The sequence below is a fragment of the Sporobolomyces salmoneus genome (genome assembly GCF_050403485.1).
Source record: "Sporobolomyces salmoneus JCM6883 DNA, S_salmoneus_JCM6883_v1_ctg45, whole genome shotgun sequence".
Lineage (NCBI taxonomy): Eukaryota > Fungi > Basidiomycota > Microbotryomycetes > Sporidiobolales > Sporidiobolaceae > Sporobolomyces > Sporobolomyces salmoneus.
Genome location: NW_027481118.1, coordinates 94,453 through 113,029, shown reverse-complemented (window position 1 = coordinate 113,029; position 18,577 = coordinate 94,453). Strand labels below are relative to the sequence as shown.

The window sequence follows — 18,577 nt, the reverse complement described above, 5'->3', positions numbered from 1 at the left end:
TCTTCCCTTCCTCTCCTGCTTTCTCCCCTCCCTCTCACAGACGGTGATCGGATCAAACAGTGTAGACACTACAGCAGTAGGATTCTTCGAAATCGTTCATCCACCTTTGCATTCCTCGAAGACCGACTCGAAGACCCACGTCGTGCGAACTTTCAGAACTGTCGGAGAGTTTCGATTCGTTACCTTCTTCCGCCTCGCTTCCACGCGGCGGTTCTCGAGGCATTTCCGAATGGCTGCTCTTGGGTGACAGGGTGGGCAAATGACAGGGTAGCAGAGTGAGATGGGGGAGTTCTCGCTGCGCTGACGAGTTTCTTTCGAAGAAACGAGAGTTCTTGGCTCCTACTAGTTTCTGCTCGCGAGACAGCGTTGAAATCGACTACGGCCCGATGTTACCGTAGGCGTAGATCGCTTAGCGTTTCATACAGATTGAACGAGCCAGTTCGAGGTAGAGCTACCGGCCATGCGAAAATGAAAGCGAAATCTGAGAAGGGCGAACACAACTTTTTCCCTTGTCTTTTTCTCACGCATCTTTGAGAACGCCTTTCACCTCCTCCACCTGAGCGACAGACAAAGGCGAATCGACCACACCCGTGACGACCCTCTTGGAATAGTTTGAAGCGGTCCTCCTCCTCCTCTTTCCTTCACCCCGCACTCTCTCTCCCACTCTCACCTCGTCTCACTCGATCAAACTCGACTCAGAACTCCCGACCTGTACAGCCGTTCGACTGTCCATCTCCCCCTTCATCCGACTACCCCGCGTTCTCCCGCCCTCTTCTCATCTTTAAATTGAGCGTCACTCGACCTTTTCCTCAATTCTCCCTCTCCTCACCTCTCGACCCGCTCATAGCTCGCCATAGAGCTCAGTAGACTCGACGAGTACCGATGAACAGTTCAACCGACGCGATCGGGGAAAGAAGTGGACCAGGTTCCCCCGCCGCTTCCTCTCCACTCCCTACTCCTTTAGCTCAACCCCCTCGATCCCCTTACCTCGGTAGCAACTCCCAACCACTCTCTTCGTCCCCTAGCGCAAGCGGAACCGGATTAAGCGGACCTTCTTCCCCTTCCCTTTCTTCGTCGAATCGATTCGGACTCTCCTTGGGGAACCTCGTGAGACGACCTCGTGGATGGACGACTTCATCAGCACAACGTAGTCCAGGAACAACTTCACCTGGTTCGAACGCGGGAGATCAACCTCCTTCACCAACGGGAGGAAGTGGCGCGGGAGAAAGGGGAAACGGTTATGGATTCCCTGCGTTGAGGAGGTCGTTATCGAAGAGAACTTCGTCGAATGGAGCGAATGTAGGTGGATCGGCAGGAGAAGGAGCGTCATCCTCGTTGAGAACGAGACATCGAAGGAGTTCTTCTCAACCTCCTCAAGCGACGACAATCACGAGTCAGGGGAACGAGAGCGGAGGCGATCACCAAATGTCCGATTCTCGACCTGCGACTCCGAGTGGATCTGCAGCAGCTCGACCTTCAGCAACTGCGACTTCCGGTGAATCTGCGGCTCCTGAGAATCAACGACTTCGACTCGTCCCTCATCTCGAATCTTCCCGTTCTCTCCACTTTGAACCAATCGAACGAGATCTCGCCCCTTACGCGATCGTCAAAGTCGGACGATTCACGGACCGTTCGAACCACCATCAATCTCAAGCGGGATCGACTCCTACCGATCCAGCTCGAGTCGCGTTCAAATCCAAAGTCGTTTCGAGGGGTCATGCAGAGATTTGGACGGATGAATCAGGGAAATTCTTCATCAAGGATACGAAATCGAGTTCGGGTACTTTCCTCAATCACATTCGATTGAGCGCTCCGAATTCGGAAAGTAGACCGTTCCCGCTCAAAGATGGAGATGTGCTACAACTTGGAGTGGATTATCAAGGTGGTACGGAGGAGATTTACAGATGTGTCAAGATGCGAGTCGAGTTGAACAGAGCTTGGCAGAGAGGAGCGAATAGTTTCAAGTGAGTCTTCCATCTCATGATTCGCCGGGCGTGGTCTCATGAGGTTGTTTGTTGTTTCACAGTACCGCGGCTCTCGCTCAACTACGAGCACTCGGAGGAGGATCACTGATGGAACCGACTCCAACTTCTGGTACCGCGATGACCGCAACCCCTTCTCACCCATCTTCTTCCGCCCTCCCTAAATCTGCTCCTGCTCCTCCTACCGCAGCACAACAAGCAGCAGCAGCCGCTTCGATCACAGATTGTTGTATCTGTTTGTACCCGGTCACCGTCTGTCAAGCTTTGTTCATCGCTCCTTGTTCGCACGTTACCCACTTCAAATGTATCCGACCTCTCGTCGAACAAAATTACCCGGGTTTCTGTTGTCCTCTCTGTCGAACTGTGAGTTCCCTGCCTTTCGTTCTCGTCGTCGGAGACATAAGCTCATTCGCCTCGTTCTAAAACAGTACGCCGACCTCGAAGCCGACGTCGAAATTGATCCTCCCGAACTGCCCGTCGTCGAAGAACCTCTCATCGCAGCAGCTTCTCCCGAACCCTCTACTGAACCCTCCTCTGAAGTCGTTCAACCTCCTTCGATGGCCCCCGTCGAAGAAGCCGAAGAACCCGCTTCCCGCGCCGGTTCAATCCGAAGTGGACGACCTGGGAACTCGAGGAGGAGCTCAGCGATTGCCATCGCAGGTCCGGATGGTTTACCTCCTGGGATCACGGTCACGCCGCATCGAGGTGGGAGGTCGAGACCTTCTTCGAGGGCACCTTCGATCGCTGAACAACCGAGTTCTCCGATTGATGTCGAAGATGGACGTGACGAGGAAGATCTACCTGAGGAAGAAGAAGGCGATCACGACGAGGAGGAGGAAGAGGAGGAGGACGATCAAGCGGCTGATGGAGAATCGCAACGAGCGAGTCCTTCGTCGAGTTCTCAACCTCTCCCAATGCCGTTCTCTTCTTCCCATCTTTCCGCAACGACCCCTTCCGACCTCTATGCGAGTCTCGCAAACGCAACAACACCTCCTAATAACACGTTCCTCTCGACTCTCGCCGATTCTTCCTCGCTACATCTCACGGGAATGCTAGGAGGGGGAGGGGGAGCCGTTCCTGGAAGCTCATTACGTACACCGATGAGTCTCGACGCCGCTCTTGAAGCAGTCGAAAGACCGACGGGTGTGAGCGCAGAAGCGACGAGAAGTGGAAGCGGGTCTGGAGGGGAAGAGACGGATAGAGACCTCGTTGATGATGCCGATGGGGAGACGGAACAAGGAGGACCTGGGAGCAGTCGAGAGAACGTCGTGATGCCGGGTGGGACGGAAGTTATCGTCGTCGACAAAGGGAAAGGAAAGGGGAAGGAGTCTTTGCCTCTCGAGTCGAACGACGATAGAGTCGAAGACGGAGTCAAGAAACCGCTCTCGGTTGATCAGCCGGAGGAGAACGGAGGACTCTCTACTTGATCTCAATGGACATTGTTAACGCTATCTCGCTCTTTCTAATCGATACCCTCAACCTCGTTTTTGTTTTTCTTTGTTTCTCACGCACCCCTCCGCTTGTTTATCCTCGCCTCTCTCGCTCCCTGTATTTACTCATTCCTACTCGATTCCTCTCTCGCTCAGTTTGCATACCTCTCTTTCCTCTCACATGTTGAATCGACTTCAATCATTCCTCTCTCTCTCTTTTCTCGCTCCAATCGGTGTCGAGAGTAATATTGATGTTTCAAGTCGATACAGATAGAGAGTCTAAGCGAAACAAGGAGAGAATCTACTTCTTGAGAACGTTCGTAACGTACTCATCCCATCCAATCTCCTCCAATTTCGCGACTTTACCCATAACTTCTTCCTCGAGTCGGTCGGCGTAACTTTCAATTTCGGTTTGAAGCCGAGGGATCGAAGTTGCGAGAATTCGGACGGCGAGGAGAGCAGCGTTCGTAGAGTTGTTGATACCGACCGTCGCGACGGGAATACCTCGCTGATTTAAGTGTCGTGTGAGCTGAGGTCGAGAGAGGAAAGAAAGACGAGGAGAGAACTTACGGGCATTTGAACGATAGAGTGAAGGGAATCGACTCCATCGAGAACACTACCCTTGACAGGTACTCCAATGACCGGTAGAGTCGTCGAACTCGCAACCATTCCGGGTAAATGAGCTGCTCCTCCCGCTCCCGCGATGATCGCTCTCACTCCTCTCCCCGCCGCCTTGTGCGCGAATTCCTCCATCCTCAACACGGTTCGATGAGCCGAAACGATCGAGAGTTCGAAGGGGATCTTGAACGACGACAAGATCGCGGCGGCCGGTTTCATCGTTGGAAGATCAGAATCCGAACCCATTACGATCGAAACGAGCGGCGAAAGGGAATTGAAAGGTGCTTCGGGAGTAACGAGGTTCGATGATCGTTTATCGGCGTAGGTTCCAGGGAGGAGTTCGCAGAGTTCTTCGATTTGTGCTTTCACTTCGGCGTCGGAAGTTCCGAGAACCGTAATGTGTCCCATTTTTCTTCCTTTCCTGCATCCGGCTTTACCGTATAAGTGAACAGCGGCACCGAGTTCGATAGCTCGTGCGACGACTCCGTTCGGTTGGAGGAAATCGGAACGAGCGTCGGAAGAGAAGCCGAGGAGGTTGAGCATAGCGGCGGATTGAGGGATAAAGTTGAGAGGAGGGAGCGGGAAGGAGAGGATAGCGTAGAGATGAGCGGTGTATTGAGAGAGGTTGCAGGCTTCGATCGTGTAGTGTCCAGAGTTGTGCGGTCGAGGAGCGATTTCATTGAGGAGGAGCGAACCTGCGAATCCGCGAGATTAGCTTCCATGTATCAAACAGAGGGGGAAGGAGACTGACCATCTGCCATCAAGAACATTTCGACACCGAATACTCCGACTGCGCCTTCTCCTAGCGCATCAATCGCCTTTTGAGCGTCTTCTTGCGCTCGCTCGTTAACCGACTTGTGTGCGTTGACATCCAATGCTCGTTGTTTCGTTCCGACTCCATATTCGGGTCCCGTCGGCGGTCTTAGGGGAGCGTAGACGATATGACAGACCGATTCCCGGTGAATCGTTTCGACGGCGGGGTAAGCTCGAGTCTCCCCTGAAGCACCTCGAACGACCATGACTGCGACCTCCTTGACGAACGGCACGAACTTTTCGGCATAGAGACGATCGCCGAGAGCTCGAGTCGAAGTCGATAGGGAGGAAGGAGGGATGAGAGCTTCGAGAGCGGTTTGAATCGATTTCTCGTCGGATTCGCGAAGGAGGTAGTTGCCCTTTCCGTCGTAGGCGAGATGTCTCGATTTGAGCATGAGAGGTAGGCCGAACTGCTTGACGGCGGATTGAACGGAGGGGACGAGAGGTTGGTAAGGGTTTTCAGAGGAGACGGGAGCGGAAGAATCGATTTCAATGGGAAGGAAGGGGGCGACGGGAACTCCTCGTTGAGCGAGGTGGACCTTCTGAGCGTACTTGTCTTGAATCGTTCGGATGATAGCGGGGGAAGGGTAGACTTTGAGTCCTTTGCCTGATCGTCCTCCGTTCGAAGCGAATTCAGTTGCGACTTCTTGCAGAGCATCGACATTGACGTGTTCGATTTCGACCGTGAGGACGTCTACTTGTTGAGCGAGTTCTCGGATCTTGGCTGCTTCAGTAAAAGCACCGTCGAGGTGTCGAAGAGGAGTCGAAGAAGAAGCGGAAATGGGGAAGAGGTGGGGAGACGAAACTTGTTTCGCGGGAGCGGTGACTTCGGGATCGAGGACGACTACGGGGATAGAAAGAGGGGAAGCAGCTTGGAGGAGCATGCGACCGAGTTGACCTCCGCCTAGAGGGAGTCAAATTGAGTCAAGAGAAAGTCAGCGTAGGACAGTGTCTAGCGAAAGTTGGATGCTCCGTGTCGCTCATAAAGATCCCGAACAGCTTTACGAAGCTTTTGACCGTCCCCATTTGCTGTAAGAGCAGTGGAAGATAGCGATTCCTTTCCGACTCGAGAGAACCTCCTGATACAGCTGTCCTTCGACCTCGAGAGCGACTGCGACCACCCGGAATGTAGATTATTAGCTCACCGAGTACACCTACTACTTGATCGTCCATTTCTGTCGAGGTTGAAGCAAAAGTCGTTGATGAAGATGAGAAAGAATTGTTTCCTTGGGTTTCTCCTCTGCCTTCACCCTGTACTCAGTCATTTGCCCTTTCTAGCCCCTCGTCCGACTCGACCAGACCACCTTACTCCAGCGCAGAAGCGAATCAGAGCTCCTCGACACTTCCCATCTCTCCTCTTTCCTCTCATCTCTCTCCCCTTTCCAGTCCTTCTATCATGTTCAAGCCGACCCTCTCCCTGTTCAAGAACACTTCTCGGTCCGCTCTGAACCCAAAACGACTCCAAACCGGACTCTACGACGGTCGATCGATTCAATCCGGAAACAACGTCGGAGAAACGTTCAACAACAAGACGAGACGTACCTGGTTACCGAACGTACATTCAAAGGCGTTGTGGAGTGAAGCGTTGGGGCAGAAATTGAGGTTGAAGGTGACGGCGGGAGCGTTGAGAACGATTGATAAAGTAGGTGGATTGGATGCTTACTTGTTCAGGATGAAACCGGAGAGGCTAGGCGAGAAAGGAATGGAACTGAGGCAACGAGTACGTTTCTGCTTCTCACGCGCGAACTCGCTAGCCGTCGTTAAGTTACGAGAGCTCACTAATAGACGTTTCTCGTTTTTTCGCAGGTCCAAGAAGCGCACGCAAGATCAAAGATGCAACGACGGGCACTATGAAGGGGTTCTGTGAAGGATTAACGACGACCGAGACGCAGTGTTAGAATTAGATGTAAAATCAATCGCAATATCGTTTTTTTCCCTCTTCACTCATTTTCGCTCCCCCTGGGAGTACGAGGTCAGTCCGCTTCCTGAGAGAGCTTCAAACGTCCTTCATGGGAGGCAACCCTATTCTCTCGACTGCCTACTCTCTCGACTGCAGTCCGTTGGTACAGCTCATGGGGAAAGAAGCTTTCCATTCCTAAGCTAAAACCTACTTCCTTCTCCAGCTCTCGGGAACGCGATACATTCCCTCACGTTCGAAATCCCCGTCAACAATCCAACCAACCTCTCCCATCCCAATCCGAACCCTCCATGTCTCGTCGTTCCATACTTTCTCAGATCCAGATACCAATCGTAATCCTCTTCCTTCATTTTCGGATTCTCCCTGATCGTTTCGAGTAAAGTCTCTGCCGAATGGGTACGAAGGGATCCTCCAGCGAGTTCGCCAAGTTGAGGAACGAGTAAATCGAAACATGCGGTTGTAGGACCTGGTTCGTCGGGAGATGAAGGGTTTCGTAACATGTAGAAAGGTTTGAGCGGAGTAGGATAGTCCGTTACGAATAGAGGACCTCGAACGTGTTCCTCCGCGAGGTACTTCTCGTGTTCCGTTTGTAAACTCGCTCCCCACTCAGGTTTGAATTTGAATCGAGATCCATTCGTTTCCTCCTCCCGTTGAAGCACTTTAATCGCTTCCGTATAAGTCATTCTCGGGTATTTCTCCTCCATCAACAACCCTTCGATTCTCTTCCTCAATCCAATATCGTTCCCATTCTTCGTATTCGCCAAATAATCGAAATCGTCCATCTCTTGAACCCTTCTCGCGATTGCCCTGACGCTGTCCTCTGTCACTTGCATCACTTGTTCGAGTGCTTCTGAAGGTTCTGGAGCCAAGAAGGCGAGTTCTGCTTCCAACATCCAGAATTCTTGAAGGTGTCGAGCTGTGTCTGATTTTTCGGCGCGGAAACAAGGAGAGAGAGCGTAGACTCGTGGATGGGAGGATGCGATCGCTTCGAGATGGAGTTGAGAGGAGACGCTGAGATAGCGCGAGGGAGTAGTAGCGGGAGACAGAGGAGAAGAAGAAGATTGATTTGGTATTGTTGACGGAGGAGGAGGCGTAGCGTCGATGACCTTGAAGACTTCTCCACCTCCTTCACAGTCTGAACTTGTGATGATCGGAGCTTCGACCTTGATAAACCCTTCATTCTGCACAGCGAGAGAATCGGAGAGTTCAGTCATCGCAACGGAAAGAAGCGTAAAATCGTAAGACTAACCCGGAAGTGATTCGTCATTGCCCAGTTCATCTCGCTCCTGATGTTCAACATACTCGCCATATCTTGTTTCCGACTCCGCAGGTGAGCGTTATGTCGCAAGAGAGGGAGAGGAATTCCTTGTTTCGTATTCGGTATCGGAAAAGTCTGTCCCAACCGACGCGCACGGTCAGTTTAAAGGGCACTCTACAGCTCTCGAGAGCCCTCTCGAAGACAATGAAGAGCTCACCTCTGCGTCAGATTCCCCTATCCAGCTGATTTCCTGAACCTTGAACTCTTTCCCACTTCCCTGCTTTGGGCTCTCGACCCATTCTCCCTCGAGACTAGCTGAACATCCTACTGTCAAGCTACTCGCCGCGTTTCATCAGCTGTGTGGAGGCAAAGGAGAGAGGAGATGAGATCAACGAACCCTTTTTCTAACCCTTTCGGCAAGACTACCTGGACCCCGTCGACTTTGGTACCATCAGATATCACTGCAAAAGATATGTTCTTCTGCTTTCGGATTGAGCGGATCCATCCGTTGAGGGAAACTCGAGATGGAGTTGATGAAGTTGAAGGATGATGAAGGGATTGAGACAGGAGCGGCGGGAGACGTGCAGTGGGTGTCGAGTAGACTGCTCGGAGAGTTGGAGCGAGGAGGCGCGCCAGTCGAGGTCGAGGAGCCATCTGAAGTGGTGAAGCGGAAGCGAAAGGCGTTTCGAAATCATTTCGTAGCGAGAGCTTCGTCTCGTCGTCAAACGTCTGCAAGAGGCGGAAGCTCTACTGCTCGCAGACCTGATGCAGATGGAACTCCTACGACGGGAGAACACAAGCGGAAAGTCGCTCGTCCATCGAAAACAAGATAATTCTGTCATTTTTTTCAGCAGATTTCGCACACATCTATTCCTTTTGATGTCTCAATCAAGGTTTCCTACTACTACTGCTACTCTTTTTCTTCTGCTTCTCCCCTAGGTTCGACGTCAACTGACTCCTCTTCTTCCTCTTTCCCGCGTTGAAGGCGTTTGCCGATTTGTGATCTCGTCCGAGGTTGTCTTCTTTCTTGACGGCGTAGATACGAACCTGCGTACGAGAAGGTCGCTGTCAGTGATAGGATAGCATAGCGAGTCGAGTGGTCGGCGACTTACGATCCAGTTCTCGGAGGTGAAAGCTTCGTCTGAAACGATGAAACGCAAACGAGTCAGCCTTCGAAATTGACCACCACGAAGAGGCAGAGAGTCTGGCTTACCGAGAGTATCAAGCTGAATAGAAGCTGCAGGGATCGTCTGCTGTCGTACTCGATCTTGAGCCGGTCCTCCACCGAACAACTCGTTAAATCTGTAGGTTGGCTCGTGCTGTTCAGTACACAGTACGCAAATTGACTGACTGGAGAGAGACAACTTACCGGTAATAGCTCATCTTGTACATCAAACTATTCTTCATCGTCTCACTCGCCTGATCATCCAGTCGGTACTCTCCCCTCGGCGTGAAATATTTCTGTTCGTTAACCTCTTCGGGCCAAATCCCTTCCGAGATCCTCACCATCCAGAGGAACTTGTTGATATCGTCGCCGGAGAATCCGAGGAGTCCTCCGAAAATGATGAGAACGTAATCGACGTCGTGTTTGCGAAGTAATGGGTAAGCAGCTTCTTCTCGAACTGACATGATCTTTCCGACCGTTGCGATACTGTCCACGAAATCAGACGACGAAGAGTCAGCGAATGAATACGTCCTCTTCGGAGTGAGACTTCACGAACTGAGTATTGTTCCAAGTATTGTTATCGACCAAAGTCGTTCGATTCGAAAACCCAGCGATCTGATACCCATAATCCCACCAACTCATAATCTTGGCATCCTCCTTCGTGTTCTGTCTCAACCAATAATACGCCTCTCGGAAATCATCGATGATCGCTTGAGAACCATCGGGAGCTCGACTCGCGAGTACGACTGAAGGCGATGAGTAGGCGGTCGAAGTAACCCAGGTACAGTGGAGGACGAAGAGGAACGACATGAACGTGAAGGCGATAATCGGGATGAAGCGGGCGTCGAGTCCAAAGATTCCGGTTTTGTGGGCTTTTGTCGAAGGAGAGGAGGAGTTGACTTTCTTGGTCTTCTTCTTCTTTTCGACTGCTCCATTCGTTCCCTCGATTTCGGCTACGATCGATTCGTCGTCCTTTTGGGTGGTAGAAGGCGTTGTAGGGGTCGCGGAGGAGGGAGAAGTAGCCGAAACGACGACCGAAGTGTCGGGTTCGCGAGGGTCGAGGTAAGTTTGATAGAGGGAAGAACTGGCGACTGCTGCTGCGACGCAGACTACCGGAGTGAGGGTGAGCATGAGTCGAACCATGACTCCCGCAAAGTACGACGCGAGGACCGAGTAGATGATGACGAAAACGTGTTCGTCCCTCAATTCACGGAAACAGATGTAGACTCCGGCGGGGAAGAGGTAGACGAGCATTTGGAGGTCGAAGAAGAACGAGGGCCAGGCCGTAGGTTGATGTTCCGATACCGATGAGACGAGGGGAAGGTGAACTCTCGCGTATCCGGTATCCCAGAGAGAGTAGAATCGACCGGTCCAAGGGGCGATCTTGCCACTCTTTGTCATGAACCAGAGTCCGGCGACTCCGATCGCGATACCGAAGGCGAGGGCGGAACGGAAGAGGATCGTGAATTGACGAGGGGGGACGAGGGATTTGACGAGAGTGACGAAGGCGATGATTTGGAGGAGACCGAATACTCCGAGAGACGACATGTGTTCCGAGGTGAAGAGAGGGAGGAATCCGACGAAGGGAACTTGCATCGAGGCGAGAGTACCGATCGCGTAGAACGAAGAGTAGGCCGTGTAGAGTCGAGCGTTGTATCGACCCATGAGGAGGAGGACGAAAACGTGAAGTGGTAGCATGTTTGTGATGAAGGCGTATCCACCTGCACGCGTCAAATTGATCAGTCGAGAACGAGAGTGGGAAGGAAGAGATTCCCTCACCCCATGCAGCGACCATGTAGAAATAGAATAGTGCGGTGATAGCAGCGTAGAGTACCGAACCAGTCTTGACCGTCTTGATCCATAGGTAGAACGTCATCATGAGGATGAAAATCGCGATCGCTTCATTATCGTAACTTCCCGCAACACTCCTCGAGATGTAACCAGGGGCAATCGCAATGAATAACGCCGCCCAAAGACCCGTCGATTCCTTACTTCCTTCTTGACCGACCTCCTTGGCGAAGAAATAGGTTGCGAGAGCCGTTAAACCGGAAAAGGCGGGAGCGAGTTGAACGCAAACTTCTCGAATGTCGACCGGGATCGAGAATGTGTGGAGCATCTTCCAGATGAGTCCACTCGTGACCATGAGACCGGGATAGAGGGTTCCTCCAACGACTCGACCGAGCGGGTACCACGCTGTCGGGTCGAACCAATTCCAAAACGCCTGTGAGTACATGGAAGCGTGACGAATCAGCTCAAGCTCCTCGTCCAAAGATCCTTCCGTACGCACATAGAACCCTTCCTGCGTCAGCACCCGAGTTGCTCGAAAGTTGAACCATGGATCGAATCTGTTTCGCGAGAGCCAAGGTCAAAATTTTAGTTCGAGAAGAGAACTATATGAAAACTTCGCTCACTCATGGATGATCGACTCGAATCTGACTACTGCGAACTCTCGAGATGCTACAGCAGCTCCAGCGATCAAGAGTAGGATGACTGTCCGTAGGAAAGAACGACAAGTTTCCGAAGTGGTGCGAGATAATTTCAGCGGTGGGTAACTGTAGCTCGCCATGACTGCGGTTGGAACAGCACGGAGGTCTGTTAGGCGATTTTATGAGACAGTATATCGTCAGCTACGGCGCTTTAGCTTGTCGAGGAGATGAGGTGTTCATCTTTCCTCAGCTCTACCTCCAACACGCGAGGATAGCTGGACTCATACTCGGATCTGACTTACTTGGAAATACTCTGATAATCTACTCCAGCTCTGACTTCCTCGTTGTACGCTTGAAAGCCGCTGTTGCTGCGTCGAGATCTGAAACGAGTTCCCTTCCGAACTTGGTCTCTAGACTGCTTTCGACGGTCGACTTTCTGTTGTGCCTGATTCGTAAAGCCTCTATTCGAGCTCCGAAATGGATATAGTCGAGTTGGCGCGATGAGTAACGGAGAAACCTTCACTCGCGAGTGTTCTCAAAGGTTGAGTTCTTCCACATCACTTCCGACTCCGGCGACTCCATTCAGCGGCCCAGCACAGCGACGAGAACTATCCGGAGATTATGCACGTATCCCTATCCTTGCCGCTCCTCCTTCTCGCTCTTGCAACGTCAGCACAAGCTGCAGTCTTCCGATCACCAAACGTCAAAGCCCTCTTGTCCAGATCGTTCAAGAAAGCTGTCCAAGGATCTCCTGTGAGTACTCTCGTACTCTGGCCGTTCGTCCTCGGAGAGAACTGCACCTCTTTCCCGAATGGAGCTCGTTTGAGTGACTAAACTTCCCTCGGGATCGCTCTTCTCACGTTGACAGAAGCAAACAGTTTCGATCTTTTACGCCCCATGGTGTGGGTATTGTAAGCAATTAGCTCCGGAGGCGGACAAGGTAGCCGATAGTCTGAAAGGACTCGTGAATATCGGTGAGCATTCCCTCCCTTCCTGTTCCTTGCGATATTGATTGCTGATGGTCTCACCCTCTTTTGCAGTCAGTGTCGATTGCGATGAAGATCAGAATAAACAGCTATGCGGTGAATACGGTGTAAAGGGTGAGGCACTTTGCAAAGCCTTGAACGAGTTCATCTTGAGCTGATTTCGAACCTTCATCCTGACTTGTTGTACACAGGCTTTCCGACCATCAAAGTACGTCACAATCGAGGGTTCTCGTGCTCTTACATGTACTGACGTCCTTCTTGAGCGTGTAGATCTTCCCTGGCGGTTCTGCCCCTCCAAGAAGTGAGTTTCTCTTCCTTCATCTCAAAAGCCGGTTCTCACGCTAACCTCCAAACCACGTTAGATTACGACGGACCCCGAACTGCCAAAGACATTATCTCACACGCCACTAGCACTATGCCAACTTTCGTTAAACGAGCCGCTTCCCTCCAAGACATCAAAGGCTTGAAATCCAAAGTCCGTTCTCTCTCTCTCTCTCTCTCTTCTCTTCTCTTCTCTTTCCTCCCCTTAGTAGTCACACTCATATCAATCTCATTCTTGTCTCCTTGTTGTGGTTACAGGCATCAAAGAAACCTATTTCACTCCTCTTCACCTCTGCCGGAAAAGTCACTCCACTTTATAAAGCTCTCTCTACCGATTTTCACCAATCCCTAGATTTCTACGCTGCGAGGGATACGAAAATTGGACCTGAAGGACTCGAAGTGTTTGGAGTAGAGAAGTTACCGAGTTTATTAGTGTTGAAGGGAGGGGATCAAGTGGAGAAATATGAGGGTGAGTTCAACCAACACTCGAAGATATTCACCTGTTTGTGGAGTTTGGTGAGTGAGGGCTGACGACGAGTGATTTGAGTAGGTCCGATCAAGTATGATAAGGTTCATGCTTTCCTCAGTAAACACGCAGGGACATCATCGTCAGGCGCGAAGGAGAAGAAAGGTCATTCGGAACTGTAGTTCGCGCGGCATCTTACTTGACATGAGAAATGAGGGCTCTTCTCACTACCAGATCAGTTCGGAACGACGAAGAGAGAATGTCTGTGAGAATCTAAACGATTCAATTTCGAAAGCATCAAAAGGAGAACAGAAAACAAACGAAAATCAATTCATGTCTATTCACAAACAACCCTACTCCTTTCCTCCATTCTTCCTTCTCCTCCTCACTCACGATCTCCCGCACGTATCTAAGCACGGTTGAAGATCGCGGGATCGTTGAAATCCCTCTTTCCCTCTGCGCTCAATTCACGACTCCTCGCCGGTTCGAACGGGGTCGTATCGGGACCTTTTTGAGGACCTCTCCATTCCCTTCTCGCTTGAACTCCCTTCCTGAGCGTGTTGAGTACTCCTACGGTAGTTTCCCACGAAATGCATGCGTCCCTGAACAACCGCACAAAGACAAACGCTCGTCAGCTAAAAACGAGGAAGAGAGGGGAGATGGGAGATGTGACTAACGTGATAGATTGACCATAAGTTAGAGAGGAAGGTCCCGAAGCAGGAATACTTTGTTTCCCTTCAACCAAATGAGATTCAATCATGACTCCCATCACCGAATCCCCAGTTTCTTGAGAACCCAATTGTCGAGCAATATCTTCAGCGACGACGACTTGTCGTTCGTGTTTCTTTTCAGAGTTACCGTGAGAGCTACATTTCAACCAACAAAGTCAGTGAGTTTGAGAGAGTCGAAAGGGAGATTAAATTAGAGAGGAGAGAGAGATTTGAGAGAAAACTGACCAGTCAATCATGAGTTTATCAGAAACTTTAGCTTTCCTCAATCCTTCAGCAGCTTTCTTGACGTGTTCAGCCGAGTAATTCGGGCCACTGTTGGCTCCCCTCAAAATCACGTGACAAGCAGGGTTTCCCTCCGTCTCGACAACTACTCGAGCTGTCACGTCAGTAACTGGAAACTGACAGAGCATAGTAGGTGAACCAAGTTGACTGACTAGCAGAGATTCCTTGTTTAGTTACGGAAAGGAAAGAGTGAGAAGTAGCGGCGGAACCGATCGCGTCGATCGCGATTTGAAGGTTTCCATCGGTACCGTTCTTGAATCCGATTGGCATAGACATTCCCGACGCTAACAATGACAACGACTCACACTCCTCATCAGTACTCACGCATCGAGGGGAGGCGAAAAGAGGAAAAAGAAGAGAGGGAGGACTAACCGAGTTCACGGTGAACTTGCGATTCGGTAGCTAGTGAGATCGCAACCGACGTCTTTCAGTACAGTGTCAGAATAAGGTACTGAAGACCCTATACGACTCACTCCTAGCACCAATAGCTCCCCACGACATTAAATCTGCCAACCATTGCGGTGAAAGGGAATCCAACAATTCTCCTGCGGTAGGAAGTCCCATCTCTGCGATCTCAAGTAGTAATCCACGTGCTAGACGAAGTCCTTTATTGATCTGGAAAGTACCATTGAGTTGAGGGTCTGCACACCGAAACATCGAAGAGAAGTTAGGATTGTACGGGAGGGAGAAAATGGGATGGGAGAACGAACCGTTGATGAGGCCTTTCCAACCAACGGTCGTACGAGGTTTCTCAAAGTATACTCTCATGAGAATATGTAAATCGTCACTCGCTTCATCGGCGTATTTCTTCAAGAGTTGAGCGTATTCAAGCGCGGCTTTAACATCCTGAGAGGAGTGGATCTGCGTGAGTTACGATTGGGCACAGGACTAAATGCCGAGGAGCACATACGTGAACTGAGCAAGGACCGACAATCTACAATGAAACAGGAGAGGGTGAGCTCGCGAGAAGACCAAACGAAAGTCAAATGAAGTGAGGTAACTTACGACAAGTAGTCGATCATCTTCCCCCCTCAAGATCTCTTCAGCACCTTTCCTTCCTTCGATGACCGTCGCAGCAGCTGGCATTCAAGAATCGAGAGAGTCAGTTGAGCAGCGAATTTCAGGCGAAACCCATTCAGAATTTCACGCCCTCCAACCTCGAAAATTCGAGAGCGAAAAGACTATGAGTTGAACTTACCACGTAGAGAAAGAGGGTAATCTTCCATCAAAATCTGCAGCAATCGTTCCCCATTTCATCTCATCAGCCGGAGGAAGACGGAAAGAGAGAGAGGGGGTAGGAATTAATGACGAACTTGAGGAGGAATCAAAGGACGAATATTACGGATTCGAGTATCATCGAGATCGTTCAGACGGGCTGATCTAGAGACATGGTTAGGAGTCGAGGATCCGTTTGAAGGCATTTCTTTGTGGAGAGAGCAGAGAGATCGATTGAAAGTTTGGCGTGGGCGGGAACTCGAAGTTTAGATGGAGTCGTGGGCTTCTAGTCGGAGTGCTTCGGAGGAGAGTGCGCGAGCGTGTGAGGTAGAGTCAAGAAGAGTCGGATGGGGAGAGAGGAGAAGGAGAGGAGTCAATCTCAGTGAGTCATGAACGAAATTGACTAATTGAATTTGCTAATAGAGTCAACTTGATTCTCCCAACTCGCATCTCTCCCAGACCTTCGAGCAGGTCAAAGCAGAGTGAAAGAACATCGTACAAAGCCCCACAGAGAACGCGTTTCGGAAGCAAGTAGGCGAGAGAAAGCCCGCGTTAAACTTTTAGAGCGAGTATTCGTGGTCCTCCGCTTCTCTCGAGATTTCACGTTCAAAGATGGCCCCAGACTACATGTTTGACGTAGATAGTCAACGATTGTAAGCGAAGATCGAAAAGTAAGGAATTTATTGTAATCGACGAGCGCTCGAGCGACGAATTGTATTTCGAAGCTCTTCACCTCTTTCCGCTCACTCTGGCTTCCCGAACTTCTATCTTACGCCTTCTACGCCCTACTATCCTTCGTTCGACCTTACGCCCTTCTACTCGCGTTCCCCCGTTCAATCTATCGGCTTCCCTCCCTCTCCATACTACACCTTTCCCTCTCTTCCCCTCTACTACTCGCTCGTTAACTACTATGGGAGTTCAAGATAAATGGAAGGTAGCTATCGTCGGTACGCTCCTTCTCTCCTCTTCTTCCGCTCAGGTGGATAGAGAGAATGACGTTTTCCTTCAACTTCTTCCTCCCCTTTTCTCGCGATTCTCATCGGATCTTCTCCCTTTGGATGGGACGTGATCGATTGCAGGTAGTGGGAATTGGGGATCGGCAATCGCGAGATTGGTAGGTAAGAACGTTAAAGAGAGATCGGAAATGTTTGATACTCAGGTGGAAATGTGGTGCTATGAGGAAGACGTGAGTGACTATTCTCGAGGATTAGCTATAAGAATAACGATGAGAGCTAACTTCTCCAGAATCTCCACAGTTTGAAGGTCGCAAATTGACGGAAATCGTGAGTTCATTCAATCCGACGACTCTCGACAGGATTCGCAAACTGACTCGAGGGCGTGCTGATTCAGATCAACGAGAAGCACGAGAACGTGAAATACCTACCCGAAGTAGATCTCGGGGACAACGTACACGCCGAACCCGACCTCCTCAAAGCTGTGAAAGGAGCGAACGCCTTAATCTTCGTCATCCCCCATCAATTCATCCCGGACACCTGTAAACAACTTCAAGGTCACATCCCATCCGATGCTCAGGCGATCTCGTTAGTGAAAGGGGTCGAAGTGAAAGATGACAAGATTCACATTTTCAGCGAAGTTATCAAAGAACACCTAGGGATTGAATGCGCCGCTTTATCCGGAGCGAACATTGCGAACGAGGTAGCGAAGGACAAGTTTAGTGAGACTACGATTGGATGTAGGGATTTGGAAGCGGCGAAGAAGTGGGCGAAATTGTTCGAGACGGAATTCTTTAGGGTTTCGGTCAATCAGGATGTACTCGGAGTTAGTCTTGGAGGGGCATTAAAGAATGTGGTAGCAGTCGCAGCGGGTTTGATCGATGGTCTACAATGGGGAAACAACGCAAAGGTGAGACCTCTCCCTGTCAGCTAGGAAAGTTTCACAAGCTGAGCAGGTGAAACGCCGTCTCTCTTATCAGGCTGCCATCATGCGAATCGGTATGCTCGAGATGAAGAACGTGAGTCACCACCTCTCCTCGCATTTCGTGCGGATTGATCTGACTGAGTAGGCCGTCACTTGTAGTTCGCCCTCGAATTCTTCCCGGGAACCGAAGCCGATACTTTCGTACAAGAGAGTGCCGGTATCGCAGACTTGATCACCTCTTGTCTCGGAGGAAGGAACCGCAAGTGTGCCGAAGCGTTCGTTACTAGTGGGAAGGTTAGTTTTCCCTTCCCCGTTCGCGAGAACGCTCTGGAACGATCAGAATTGATGAGGTTCGTCGCTATCGCAGTCATTCGATCAACTCGAGAAGGAACTCCTGAACGGTCAAAAGCTTCAAGGAGTTCAAACCGCGCTCGAATTGCACAACTTCCTCAAATCTAGAGGAAAAGTCGAGAAATACCCTCTCTTCACTTTCGTCGTACGTTTCCCTCCGCTGTCTCCGTCCTGTATTGTAGAGCTGATTCCTTTGGCCTGAGCAGTACCGAGTCGCTTACGAGGGAGTCAAACCCGACAGTATCACAGCCCACATCTAAAAACAAAAACTCGTCTTTTGTCGATGTCTCTGATTCTTGGTCTTCGTTGTCGGACTTACCTCTTACGTTCTTCCCGGACTAGTCCCTTCCGCTCGTTCGTTTATCGCAAAACTCTTGTCTTACTTAGTATTCTATAGATTCTCTCTTTTTCTGTTTACCTCGCGCGCGACAAAAGTAATAAACAATTGCAGTACCCTTTTCCCTCTCCTTCTTTCTGCCGTCTCGTAGCCTTCTGTCGGCTAGGCTGATCGACCGACTAATGACTGCGTAGAGAGCCGTCTTCAGCTAAGGTGTGCAAATTGTTGAACTGGTGCCGAGGATTGTTTGTCGAACCAACGAGCTTCTACGCAAGTGTCGTGAGGTCTGCATTCCCGGAACGTTAGTCAGTGCGAGGTCTGTCTCTCTCAGAGGGTAGGGAGCTTACGTCGAACAGTTCTCGTGGATGTTCCGGTCGCGTTCCGACTTGATTGTGTCGCT

General features: G+C 50.7%; 8 protein-coding genes across 8 annotated transcripts; 4 read left to right on the top strand and 4 right to left on the bottom strand.

The window, feature by feature from the left end:
* Nucleotides 1-882: 882 nt before the first annotated feature.
* On the top strand, nt 883-3,409 carry JCM6883_000338 (uncharacterized protein; the record flags this gene model as incomplete). Its single annotated transcript, XM_076633851.1, has 3 exons — nt 883-1,964; nt 2,027-2,345; nt 2,411-3,409. 3 exons carry the CDS (start codon nt 883-885, stop codon nt 3,407-3,409), a joined length of 2,400 nt encoding a protein of 799 aa, XP_076486207.1.
* Nucleotides 3,410-3,713: 304 nt separating this feature from the next.
* On the bottom strand, nt 3,714-6,016 carry ADE2 (phosphoribosylaminoimidazole carboxylase ADE2; the record flags this gene model as incomplete). Its single annotated transcript, XM_076633850.1, has 4 exons — nt 3,714-3,920; nt 3,983-4,725; nt 4,782-5,747; nt 5,989-6,016. 4 exons carry the CDS (start codon nt 6,014-6,016, stop codon nt 3,714-3,716), a joined length of 1,944 nt encoding a protein of 647 aa, XP_076486206.1.
* A 223-nt stretch (nt 6,017-6,239) lies between these two features.
* On the top strand, nt 6,240-6,697 carry MRPL24 (mitochondrial 54S ribosomal protein bL28m MRPL24; the record flags this gene model as incomplete). Its single annotated transcript, XM_076633849.1, has 2 exons — nt 6,240-6,563; nt 6,650-6,697. The coding sequence occupies 2 exons, from the start codon at nt 6,240-6,242 to the stop codon at nt 6,695-6,697; spliced, it is 372 nt and encodes a 123-aa protein (XP_076486205.1).
* A 246-nt stretch (nt 6,698-6,943) lies between these two features.
* JCM6883_000335 (uncharacterized protein) lies at nt 6,944-8,673 on the bottom strand (the record flags this gene model as incomplete). The annotated part of the gene is made up of 4 exons (XM_076633848.1): nt 6,944-7,942; nt 8,011-8,154; nt 8,237-8,354; nt 8,417-8,673. 4 exons carry the CDS (start codon nt 8,671-8,673, stop codon nt 6,944-6,946), a joined length of 1,518 nt encoding a protein of 505 aa, XP_076486204.1.
* Nucleotides 8,674-8,907: 234 nt separating this feature from the next.
* STT3 (dolichyl-diphosphooligosaccharide--protein glycosyltransferase subunit STT3) lies at nt 8,908-11,750 on the bottom strand (the record flags this gene model as incomplete). Its single annotated transcript, XM_076633847.1, has 8 exons — nt 8,908-9,066; nt 9,132-9,160; nt 9,233-9,321; nt 9,389-9,670; nt 9,741-10,905; nt 10,964-11,405; nt 11,472-11,529; nt 11,596-11,750. 8 exons carry the CDS (start codon nt 11,748-11,750, stop codon nt 8,908-8,910), a joined length of 2,379 nt encoding a protein of 792 aa, XP_076486203.1.
* A 481-nt stretch (nt 11,751-12,231) lies between these two features.
* JCM6883_000333 (uncharacterized protein) lies at nt 12,232-13,565 on the top strand (the record flags this gene model as incomplete). Its single annotated transcript, XM_076633846.1, has 8 exons — nt 12,232-12,363; nt 12,479-12,584; nt 12,651-12,710; nt 12,788-12,804; nt 12,867-12,897; nt 12,959-13,071; nt 13,176-13,386; nt 13,468-13,565. 8 exons carry the CDS (start codon nt 12,232-12,234, stop codon nt 13,563-13,565), a joined length of 768 nt encoding a protein of 255 aa, XP_076486202.1.
* A 227-nt stretch (nt 13,566-13,792) lies between these two features.
* On the bottom strand, nt 13,793-15,817 carry JCM6883_000332 (3-deoxy-7-phosphoheptulonate synthase; the record flags this gene model as incomplete). Its single annotated transcript, XM_076633845.1, has 11 exons — nt 13,793-13,985; nt 14,061-14,249; nt 14,340-14,481; nt 14,549-14,680; nt 14,769-14,798; nt 14,870-15,037; nt 15,107-15,242; nt 15,307-15,330; nt 15,402-15,475; nt 15,595-15,628; nt 15,710-15,817. The coding sequence occupies 11 exons, from the start codon at nt 15,815-15,817 to the stop codon at nt 13,793-13,795; spliced, it is 1,230 nt and encodes a 409-aa protein (XP_076486201.1).
* A 704-nt stretch (nt 15,818-16,521) lies between these two features.
* Nucleotides 16,522-18,100, top strand: GPD1 (glycerol-3-phosphate dehydrogenase (NAD(+)) GPD1; the record flags this gene model as incomplete). Its single annotated transcript, XM_076633844.1, has 8 exons — nt 16,522-16,558; nt 16,691-16,797; nt 16,868-16,894; nt 16,962-17,474; nt 17,545-17,583; nt 17,649-17,783; nt 17,857-17,985; nt 18,047-18,100. The coding sequence occupies 8 exons, from the start codon at nt 16,522-16,524 to the stop codon at nt 18,098-18,100; spliced, it is 1,041 nt and encodes a 346-aa protein (XP_076486200.1).
* Nucleotides 18,101-18,577: the final 477 nt, after the last annotated feature.